The sequence below is a fragment of the Tachyglossus aculeatus genome, chromosome 16 (genome assembly GCF_015852505.1).
Source record: "Tachyglossus aculeatus isolate mTacAcu1 chromosome 16, mTacAcu1.pri, whole genome shotgun sequence".
In the NCBI taxonomy this organism is placed as follows: Eukaryota; Metazoa; Chordata; class Mammalia; order Monotremata; family Tachyglossidae; genus Tachyglossus; species Tachyglossus aculeatus.
Window position 1 is genome coordinate 10,529,256 of NC_052081.1, and position 12,190 is coordinate 10,541,445.

Here is a 12,190-nt window from a genome sequence, read left to right on the forward strand (position 1 = left end):
GGAAATCAATGGACAGAGTACCAGAAGCAGCAGGCGGAACAGGAAAAATCACCCACCCGACCCGGAGGAAGCGCGTTCACTTCTTACCCCAAACATCTGATTTAATTGAGAAAGTGTTGTAGGCCAGACTCTCTGGTGCTGTCCACTTGATGGGGAATTTGGCTCCAGCATGAGCGGTGTAGGTATCACCAGTCATTAGTCGGCTTAAGCCAAAATCTGCTACCTTCACCACGTGGTTTTCACCTACTAGGCAGTTTCGGGCTGCAAGGTCTCTGTAGGACAGAAGAGGACCATAATTACTTTCCAAAAGCAAGAAAAAGGTTTCTAACACTCCCCTCCAGTGTCTATTCATTTCTATTTATGTCAGTCTCCCCTTCTAGACTGTAAATTCATTGAAGTCGGGGAATCTGTCGGCCAACTCTGTTTTACTGTACTCTCCCGGGTGCTTAGCAAAGTGCTCTGCACACAGTAAGTGCTCAATAAATACCACTGATTTGAACCGATGAGAACATCCACCCAGAAGTTGTCAACAGAGTTGGTGTTTTTGGTGTGTGGGGAAGACTGCTTTCTAGACGGAAACCAGCGTTCTCACACCAAACCGTTAACAAGGGGTGTCAGCTTTCAGAGACTTCTAACTTTGGCTGGATTTACGTGAGTAAACCCTCTCCCCCTCGTCCCCCTCTCCATCCCCCCCATCTTACCTCCTTCCCTTCCCCACAGCACCTGTATATATGTTTGTACATATTTATTACTCTATTTATTTATTTTACTTGTACATATCTCTTCTATTTATTTTATTTTGTTAGTATGTTTGGTTTTGTTCTCTGTCTCCCCCTTTTAGACTGTGAGCCCACTGTTGGGTAGGGACTGTCTCTAGATGTTGCCAACTTGTACTTCCCAAGCGCTTGGTCCAGGGCTCTGCACACAGTAAGCGCTCAATAAATACGATTGATTGATTAATTTAGCAGTTCCTGAGCAGCGTGGAAATCGCACGGAGTACCGAGGGGAACTTTTGAACCTCCTCTGCAAAAGGATACAAGAAATGCTTCTCTCTTTGGGAGGGCTGAGTTGTTCTAATGGCCGGTTAAGTCCCCTGCCCTTATCCACTGCCTCCCTGGAGGTGATCACTCCTTCAGCTTTTTGGGCTGGACTTCCAATCTCGTCCATCACAGATCTTTTCCGAGATCTTTTCATTCTTCGCAGATCTTTTCGCCTCCCCCAGGCCTCTACCTACCACTTGTCAGCAACTGGAGATTGCAACACCAACCTGTAAATAGAACCACTAGAGGGAGCGTGAAGATTGAATGAAAATTCAATCTTATTTATTGAGCAATTACTGGGTGCAGAGCACTACACTACATGCTTGAGAGAATACAGTGCAACAGAGTTGACAGACACTTTCCTGCCCACAACAAGCTTAAAGTCAAGAAGGGGAGAATTCCCATTTGAAAGCAAATGGTCCAGTATAGGTCCCTTAGTCATTTTCGGCGCTGGCAGATAGCTCTAAGAGTTCAAATTTTAAGGGAGGGAGAGAGGGGTGAGAAAGAGGAATGATTTTTCAAGAAAACCCCCACCTCCAAATTTTTATATTTAAAATAGATGGGACTCTGCATTTTTTTTTTCAGTAGCCCCCTCCAAACTAAACAAATTGAGCTAAACTAAACTAAACAAGCCAATGAGGGATTCCTTGGGTGAACAAGGCTGCTCAGAAGTGACTCCCCAGAAACCATATGGTGCTGTGATCAATCAATCAATCATATTTATTGAGCACTTACTGTGTGCAGAGCACTGTACTAAGCGCTTGGGAAGTACAAGTTGGCAGCATATAGAGACAGTCCCTACCCAACAGTGGGCTCACAGTCTAAAAGGGGGAGACAGAGAACAAAACCAAACATACTAACAACATAAAATAAATAGAATAGATAGGTACAAGTAAAATAAATAGAGTAATAAATATGTACAAACATATATACAGGTGCTGTGGGGAAGGGAGGAGGTAAGGTGGGGGGATGGAGAGGGGGATGAGGGGGAGAGGAAGGAAGGGGCTCAGTCTGGGAAGGCCTCCTGGAGAGCACACTCAAACATAGGAACAAGTTGTAGAAGAAAAAGGTTCAGAAGGTCAGCACAAAAACTAAGCTGACATACAAAGTGATAGAAAAGGATATGCTGTCAGAACTGCTGTCACCAATTTCTTAAGTCATTACCAAGTCTTTGCAGAAACGAAGACAAGGAGTTGTGCTGTGCGTGCAGTGTGTAATATAGAAAAACATAATTTTATCGTCTTGAAGGTTTAAATAACTAAAGACCAACGGTCGGTAAAATGGGACATATCCGCCTCCGGGAAAATGGCAACTCAAAGCCCCAAACCCTAAGATGATCTTCCAAAAAATTTGCAAACCTCATGCAAAGGTTCCTTGACTTAATGGCAGGTATCTCCCCTCTACTGCAGCGTGGCCTAGTAGATAGAGGATGGGCCCGGGATTCAGAAGGAGCTGGGTTCTAATCCCTGCTCTGCCACGTGTTTTATGTGTGACCTTCGGCAAGTCACTTCACTTCTCTGTGCCTCAGTTACCTCACCTGGAAAATGGGGATTGAGACAGAGTCCTGTGTTGGACAGGGCTGTGTCCAACCCGATTATATCCTCTATCTTCCACAGTGCTTACAGTACCTGGCACAGGGTCAGCACATTAAAAACCCCATTACTATTATTATTATTACTACTGCAAAGCATGCAACATGCAGTAAGGCGCTTAACTCACCTATGGATGAAGTTCTTCTTCTCCAAGTACTCCATGGCTGAGGAGATTTGCGTAGCCATGTAGAGCAGCACAACTGCGCTCACCTCTTCTCGGTTGCACTCTCGAAGGTAATCAAGCAGGTTCCCATACGGCATGTACTCGGTCACAATGTAAAAAGGTGGTTCTAAGGTGCACACGCCTGAGAGGCCAAGAAAAGTCAAAGGGTCAGAGGTGGAAAATATTTTCGACAGAAAGATCTCACAGCCCCCATTGCCATGCAATGAACCCAAGCCATCATAGATGATGCTAAAAGCCAATTCTGTTAGTTTTGTTCCCCTCTCCCCTCATAAATTTCTTCATTATCAGCATGATGTTGCCGAAACAGAGAATGGAAGACCTCCTTGCAATCTACTCCAAAACTCTGGTCTTCGTGATGTTTGCTCCTTAGCTAACCCCAGGATTTAAAGAATGTCTAGGCACGAGTCTGGCCAAAGCATGGACATATGGGCTCATTCCATGATGGGGTGCAGCATTACTGAAATCTCTAGAGTTCGTTACATGCCAAATATTACATCTGTTACATGATCCTTGGCCACCAGAACCTTGCAATCTTAAATGGGGTGGCAGATGTTAAAATAAATTACAGACAGAGGAAATGGCACAGTGTTAGGATATGCACTTAAGTGCTGTGGGACTGAGGATGGGGTAGGGGAAAATGGAGGCTTAGTCAGGGAAGGCCTCTAGGAGATGATGTCATTTTAGGAGGGTTTTGAAGGTGGGGAAGAGTAGCATATGAAGGGATAGGGAATGCCAGGCCAGAGGAAAGATGAGGGAAGAGAAGCAGCATGGCTGCTTTCAACTACTGCTAGAAGAACATACACAGTGCTCAGGACCCACCCCGGGGGCAGTGGGAACACAATACAGCTTGACTGACAAAAGCAGAGCTATGGGCTTCTGGGGAAAGATCAGTTGGCTCCCATGCCCGGGACTGACTGGAGGGGGCAAAGGGAGAGAAACAAAAGATTATTTTCCCTTCCGTCCATTGCTATTCCTCCTTCCACTACAGCTGCTGCCTCTGGCAGCTCCAAAAATGCTGCCAGTGCAGGATCAAAGATCATGTCTACTAACTCCGTCATACTGTACTCTCCCAAGTGCATAGTACAGTGCTCTGCACACAGTAAGCGCTCAATAAATACGATTGATTGAATGAATGAATGCATCTCCCCTCCAGATGGAATCTTGGGACAGCTGTCCATCAGTATAGCTTGACCCCAGTAACTGGGGCTTGTCACCGATATCTACCTTCTCATTTTTAAACACGGTTCCGTGAAATACTCTGTCCGAAAAGGCAAGGACTTGGTCCTCGTTCCTGGACCAGGATAACAGACATCCAAACTCTAATGAAAACCTGGCACTTTCTGGCAATGTCTCCTGACTTGGGGAGGTGGAATTTCCTCACTTGGACAGTGCCCCAAACTACAGCTCAGGGATGCTGTGAAGATTAATGAGACACTAACTGTCCTTGAAATTCTTCGGAGAAACGGGTCACAGATTCAAAACATGGGCATTACTTTATAATAGATGAGATAAACTACATTCTCCTTTATTTGGAGCAAATCACTCATAACCTGCTTCGGGACAAATCTCCAACATGATCTCTATCTGGGAAAGTCTACCTAAATGCTACCAGGGGTAAAAACTGAACGAAAGCGAAATAATTTGTTTCCATGCCCACCTATGTATCCACTGTACATAACTACACTACAAAGACATGGTCCAGCCTTGAGAGCCTATGTCCTAATAAGACAAACATAGGTCAACTTTTCTTAAACTTTAGAAATGGAAGAAAGAGCTTCAAAAGCAGTTCCCCAAAACCCTGCACTGGGGGTGGGGCTTTTGGGCCACCTGCTTCCATGCTAATGGATTTGGGAGAAGAAAGAACACGGTAAGGAAATGGAACGTGGCTACCGACTGCCATACTGTACTCTCCCGAACACTTAAGACAGTGGTCTGAACACATCAAGCGCTCAATTAATATGACTGATTGATTGACTGAAATGGAAGGAGTGGATAACTTGAAGATGAAGGAGCAAGAAAAGCAAGGAGAATGGCAAGATGTGAAAGAGGAAGTGGCAAATGGGGATGAGGGGAAGTGGCCCAGAGGGCTCCTCGGTCCCAGCTACTGTCCTCCCCACTTTTCTCTACTTGTGGCCCCTCCGTACACTGTCACGTTATACTGCTGATGTCACGCCGATGGGTTTTGTCTACCTTATTGGTATCGGTAAGCTCTGTAGGAACTGAAGGGTGTCATTTTAAGAAATCAGAATAATGGTGAAACCAACTAAGCCCAACCTGTCTCTTGGAATGTGTTTTAAGCAGACTTGGACCATTTATTACAATGTCCACTTTTCACTGAAACTGGCTGATTCCCAGAGCTTCCCATCAATCAATCAATCAATCATATTTATTGAGCGCTTACTATGTGCAGAGCACTGTACTAAGCGCTTGGGAAGTACAAATTGGCAACATATTTGTTGCCATAACAACATTCCCGTCAACTGTGCTTACAAGACAACAGCCCCTCAGTGCGGGCATTTCACTCACCTAACAGTTGTACCAGATTAGGGTGTTTGATTTCTTTCATCACAGCGGCTTCTTTCAGAAACTCTTCCACCTCCATGGTATCTTCCTAGAAAAAGGGGAAGGAAAAGAGGGAAACCCCTCTTATTCACTCGAAGGCCAGTTAACTGACCTGCAGTTTCGATGCATCACTCAAATGCCACCACCCTCGGCCTGCTGGAGGTCACTGGTCTGACAGCGGGATATTGGAAGCCACCTGATGCTCACTACTTCACCGACACCCTGTCTTGCCAGACCGGATTTCTAAAGACCAGAATGCTGAATGAAATTCAGCCATCATGACCTACAATCAACTGTAATATAGGAGGGTGGGATTTGACCAGTCAGTCCTTGGCTCTTTATTTCTTTAAAAAGAGCTGCCAGCACATTAAGCAGAGGTGATTTGTGAGTTTCTGGAGAGGCTTTGAAAGACTCCTCAGCTGGCAAAGTGACACGACAACATGGAAATTTAGCTGTAGGGTGATGGAATAAAGGGATCAGAGCCTGGGAGCAAGAATAAAGTAAAAAGTAAAGGCTAGGTGGGTGGCTACGGGAAACTGACTTGGCATTACTGACTCACTGAAAATGAGCACCCCTGGACAACGGGGGGTAGCCCTGGCCAACAAGTGGCACTAGGTCTCCTGCAAAACCACACAATTTGTTTCTGGCAGCCCACAGAGAAGCAGAAGCAGAAGGCAGCAGTAGCCGCCCTCTCTGTCAGCCTTTTCTTACATGTGGGTTTCGCTGCATTGCAGAGAGCGGCCTTGAAGCCTTTGCTGAGATTCTCTGCGGCTGCATCATCAGCAAAGGAGCTAGGGTTTTACCATCAAAATCTGCTGACGTATTTGGCATCGGTGGGTGGAAAGCATTCTTGAGTCGGAGGCACACTGCTACTTTCAAGTGACTAGACGCACAGACAGTAGAAGCCTGAGGGCAGTGAATCTCTTCTACCCACCTTTAGTGTTTTCACTGCAACCGTCAAATTGTATTTCCTCCACACGCCAACGTACACCTCCCCGTACTGTCCACCCCCTAGCTTGTGCTTCATGGTGATGTCTGTTCGCTCCATTTCCCATTTGTCATAGATGGGGGACACTCCATAGACGGTGGGCTTATTGCACTTGGGAGCTGGGTAGTGTAGGGTTGTCACCAGTCCATCGGCCACTGTGGAGTGATGGTGAACAAGTTCGGCCAAAGTGCTGAAGCGGCTATCTGTCGTCACGTACACCTGGTGGGAAAAGGAGAGAGGGCATTTCAGAGAAGCTCAATGAGGGCAGAGAACACGTCTTCCACCTCTGTACTATGGGACTCTCCCAAGCACTTAGTATAGTGTTCCCCTATAAGCGCTCGGGAAATACAACTGATTGATTAAAATGGTTCAGTAGTTGAGGGTGGACTGTTCTTTCCAAAGAAAAAGTAAAATGCTTGGGGTGAATGCTTCTTCGGATTCTCAGTCCCCCTGAACTCCTTAGCAGAACAGTGCGCGTGCGGAGCGGAAAGCAACTTTAGTCCATCTGCCACTGGGCTCCAAGGGAGCCAGAATGCGCCTGAGTATATCCAAGGAAACTTCTCTGGCTGGAGGTAGCTGACTATGTCCGCTGGAGGCAAAACCCCCACCAAAAGTAGAACTCTTGCCTTTGTCAGAACATCAGCCACTAGAAAAGGTCCCTCCCTTTGGGGCCTCTGACCTGCAAGCTACCTTTGGGGAATTTCTTATCCCCTGTAAAGTCAAGCACTGACATCCAGAAATCAGAGCAGTGCTTATTTTCCGGCCAATAGTATCTTCTTCACCCCAAGTAAATGGATTTCATTAGTTCCTGGGTTCTGCCAGTATCTGATCATTCGATTTAAAAATTGATTCGAAAAGCAAACAAGGCGGCGTTTTTCAAGGTGAAGAGGTGGCTCACCCCATGACATAATTTTAAAGCTTCCTTCTCACAGGCCTCCCCATCCTATACTCTACAGATCAGGCAGCGAACGCTTTCGCCACCGGCTCACTTTGAACAGATACTGGCTTCCGGCAACTTGTCATCGAGGCCTATCCCCAAAAGCTAACTTACCAGCCTCTTAGCTGCTTTCAACACTGTGGACATCCCTTTTCCCCTTTCTCCTGGAAACACTAACCTTAGCTTCACTCAACTGTCCTCTCCTGATTTTTGGTTTGTTTTGTTTTGTTGTTTTTCTTTTCAAGGGAGGGTGCACACAGCAAGCTGCGTGGAAATGAACAGATCAGAACCCAAGGTCTGATAAATACTTGACAAATTAACGCCCCGACAGAAGTTGCTTTTGTTCTTCACCGAAGTTAACCTTCATTGAGCTTTTACTTTCCTGCATCAAATCCCGGGGACCTCTAGAGCGTCTCACCTTGCCATCTGCGGTGGTATTGATCCTGTAGTGGTAAACGCGTCCCTCGAACCTGAGCGAGATGGACAGCTGCCCTGGGCTGCTCTCACTCTCCCGCACCAGGAAGCTCCCGTTGATGAGGCTGCTCAGCAGATACTCGGCTGCGCTGCGGGACACGGGCCCGTGGTACCAGGAATGCTTCTCCAGGCTGTTCACTGGAGTGATGTAGTTGCTTGGCACCCAACCCTGCCCATTCTTGGAGCGCACCTCACTCCATTCACCATTCTGGTTGTAACCCAGGACTCGGAGCTTCTCACCTGAATGCGGCGGCAGAGGCAAGGAGAAGCAGAGTGAGATTTTTCATTCCAAATCCACTCAGATCTTCCGTCAGATGAGACTCACTACTGAAACCTTTCCCTTTGGAGAAGGAAGGTTCTGTCTACAGGCACGTTTTTCGATGGAAAATTCAAAATCATGAAAATGAAAGCTGAAAAACAGCTTCTGGGAACAGATCAGATTTTAAACCAACACTCGAATTTGCAGGCCATCTGGCCTGAAGGCCTCAGGAAAGAAAATTTCATATTGGCACAGCTCAACAAAGCTGTAAGTAAAACAAAGCGTTTCCTCTCCTCCAATTCTCTCCCTGCCCTCCATGCAATCTGGCTTCCACCTCCTCCACTCCACGGAAACTGCCTATCTAAGGTCACCAATGACCTCCTTCTTTCCAAATCCAATGCCCTCCACTCCATCCTAATCCTTCTCAACCTCATAGGGGCTTTCAAAACTGTAGACCTCCCGTTTTCCCCCTTTTTCCTGGAAACACTGACCTGGGCTTCACTGACACTGTCCTCTCCTGTTTTTCTGGGTTGTTTTTATTTTAATGGTATTTTTATTTAGTGCTTACTATGTGCCAGGCACTGTATTAAGTACTACGTAGCTACAAGACAATCAGGTTGGACAAAGTCCATGTCACACAGGGGCTCACAGTCTTAATCCCCATTTTACAAATGAGGTAACTGAGGCACAAAGCAGTTAAGTTCAGCACTCTGATTTTCATCCCACGCTCCGCTCCACAACACGTAAGCACACATCCTTATACTCTGCCACTTCCCCTTTTTGTAATTTATTTTAAGGTCTGCCTCCCAATCTAGTCTGTAAATTCCTGTGGGCACGGACTGTGTCTACCAACTCTACTGTACTGCGCTCTCCCACCGATTTAGTACATACAGCTCTGCACACAATAAGTGCTCAATAAATACTGATTTATTTATAGGAATATTAAATCTGTGTTCACTAGATTTAATGAGGATGACATCCTAATCTTTGCTAAAAATTTGCAAAGAAATACATCTGATTAAAAACAACAATAGAATCCAATTCCATATAAATCTGCCCACTCTGAAGTTCATATTTCTGGAGCTTGGAGATTGCTCAACTCTTGATGAAACATTGTATCAGCTACCCAACTGGCAGGGAAGAGGAGAATTGTTGTTAGAATTTTACACCTATTTTTTTGGAGAACTCATCTGCACCTCTGGCTCCAATTACCATCTCTACCCGGATCCAGCCCCAACCTCTCTACTCTACAGATTTCCATTTTTTCCTGTCTTCGGACATTTTTAACTGGAAGTCCTGTTTTCTGCCCCATGCCACCTCCATGACACTGATGTACATAGTATTATGCTCTACTTATGTACATAGTATTATGCTCTACTATTTCTCTTCCTGTAATTCATTTTAATGCCTGTCTCCCCCTGTAACTGTAAGCCTTTTGTTGGCAGGGATCATGTCTACCAACTCTATTTTTTTATGGTATTTGTTAAGCACTTACTAATGTGCCAAGCATTGTATTAAACCCTAGGACAGAAAAAAGATAACTGGGTTGGACACAGTCCCTGTCCCACATAGGGCTCACAGTCCCAATCCTCATTTTGCACAGGAGGAAAGTGACTCATAGACAAATGACTTAGGCAAGGACACGCAGTAGACAGATAGCAGAGCCGGGATTAGAACCCAGGTCCTCTGATTCCCAAGCGTATTCTCTATCCACTAGGAAACACTACTCCTCAGCTGTACTCTATTATACTGTACTTTTCCAAGCATTTATAACAGTGCCTGGCACACAGTAAGCGCTCAATAAATACTACTTATTGACTGATTGATTGACCAAAGAAGAAAAAAGGGCACTGGTAGGAAAACTTTAAATAGGGACAAGATTCCTTGAAGGGAGGGCTGAATCTTAGTCCTCTGGCATGTACCACAACCCAACCAGAGCACCTAGCATTAGGCCTCACCCACAGGGGACTCAAGAAATGCTAGTGACATGAAGCCAAATATTCCCACAAGTTCTTTCCACACTAGGGTGCCTTTACCCAGTGGTGTTAAAAACACAAGAGATAGCCTGCTTCCAGATATTCTGCAAGCAACAAAGAGCCTTTTTTTTCCCCCAGGTGTCTCTGCATCTTTACATATTCCATTTCCTCATTCAGATATAAACAATGAGTCATTCTATTTGTCCTTTTCTTCTGGTTTGTGCGGTGTCTCATCTTTACCACTGAAACAGAATTCTACCTGTCAGTGTCATTTCACTGAGACTCTTCCTTCCATCCCGGCCCCCACATGCTTCAACAAAATGATTAATTTAACTACTGGCTGTGATAATATGAATCACCTTGCTCCAATCGCAGTGCTACGGGGATGAGTGCCTTCTAAATCACACCTCCCCGAGCCCCTCGGGCAGGTATATACAATCATTTTGGAAAGTCGATTCCAGGAATCAGAGTTTCCATGAGATAATGGAAAGTGTGAGAAGATACTGCGTTCCCTATTTACCTTACCTTTGGTGATGCTGAGTGTGTTGTCACCGCTTGCTACAAAATCATAAAGTGCAACAAAGAGATTGGGGTCACTCTCAGTGGCTCCGAGCAGGTTCTCCTTGGAGCTCCACCTGATGGCTTCGTTCAAGGCCTGGGGTTCAACATCACAGCCGTAGGGGCGATGCAAGGCCTCTGAAAAGACAGAAAGAGAGAGAGAGAAATTACACTCCTTGCAAAAGAAAGGAATTCGTCTAAATTCAGTGCACATACATAATTCCCAGGTATTCCTCTATCCTGGGAACTCCCCGGGTGGGACAGGACTTCCAGGTTTACAGTCGGGGAGAAAGAGCATTCTCTTTCCAGAATCTAATATGTAGCCTATTAATATTCCGAGCACGACAAAGCATCCTACATGGGGAGAACATTGCAAGATGGTTACAGATGCAAAAATGAAAATGTGCTTCAGTTCTGATTTGGATTCACCCTTTAAACTGTAAAATTTTTGGGCAGGAGAGGAAGGGAAGTACTGTGTTATCTTAAAATGAAGTTGGAAATTCTGCAACTCATACTGCATTTCTTTCCTAGAAGGAAATACTGTATATTTTCTTATGAAAAGCAGTTCAATTTAGTGTTTCCCTAAAAATTAAATAGATGTAAATATATATATGCATATATAAGTATATATTTGTGTACACACACACACACAATCACCCAGAAACCACCACAAGGTTGCAGACAGAGAATTCCTGATAATCTTTTTTTTTTTTTAACAGTATTTGTTAAGTGCTTACTACGTGCCAGATCCCATACTAGGCGCTGGGGTAGATACAAGATAATCAGTTTGGACACAGTCCACGCCCCACATGGGGCGCACAGTCTTCATTCCCATTTTACAGATGCAGTAACTGAGGCACCAAGAAATTGTGTGACTTGCCCACAGTCACGAAGCAGACAAATGGAGGAGCTGAGATTAAAACTCAGGTCCTCTGGCTCCTAGTCCACACTCTTTCCACTAGGCCACACTGTTTCTTATAGGAAATCCTAGAAAAACTTTGCTGTTACACTTTGCTTTGTACTAACTAATCAATATCTGACCTGTAAGAATTGCAATTTTCTGCATTTCAATTATCATTATTATTAGTAATTATGCTAATAATAGTGTGAGACTTCTAGATTGTGAGCCCGTTGTTGGGTAGGGACCATCTCTTTATGTTGCCAATCTGTACTTCCCAAGCGCTTAGTACAGTGCTCTGCACACAGTAAGCGCTCAATAAATACAACTGAATGAATGAATAGTGGTATTTTTAAGCGCTTACCCCAGTGCTGGGGTACATACAAGATAATCAGATCCCATATGGGGCTCATAATCTAAGTAGGAGGGAGACCAAGTGTTGAATTCCCATTTTGCATTGGAGGAAACTGAGGAACAGAGAAGTTAAGTGACTTTTCCAAAATCACACAGCAGACACGTGGCAGAGCCAGGGTTAAAACCCAAGTCCTCTGACTTCCCAACTAGGCCACGCTGCTTCTCCACTTTAATTACTTTGATAAGAAACCTTTGTTTATACCTGCTGCTTTTCTGGGCAGTTTACTATCCACCTCCACCCGATATATCTGCTCTCTTCATCCACTACTCCCACCACTCGCATTCTCTTCCTTCCTCCCAAGCAAACC

At 45.1% G+C, this 12,190-nt stretch overlaps 1 protein-coding gene across 1 annotated transcript in view; it reads right to left on the bottom strand.

The window, feature by feature from the left end:
* Positions 1–12,190, bottom strand: part of ABL2 (ABL proto-oncogene 2, non-receptor tyrosine kinase) — an 85,061-nt gene that overhangs the window by 5,898 nt on the left and 66,973 nt on the right. The window contains 6 exon segments of the mRNA XM_038757574.1: positions 88–272; positions 2,760–2,937; positions 5,343–5,427; positions 6,313–6,585; positions 7,722–8,017; positions 10,538–10,708. Of these exon segments, the coding sequence (XP_038613502.1) occupies positions 88–272; positions 2,760–2,937; positions 5,343–5,427; positions 6,313–6,585; positions 7,722–8,017; positions 10,538–10,708 (1,188 nt within the window).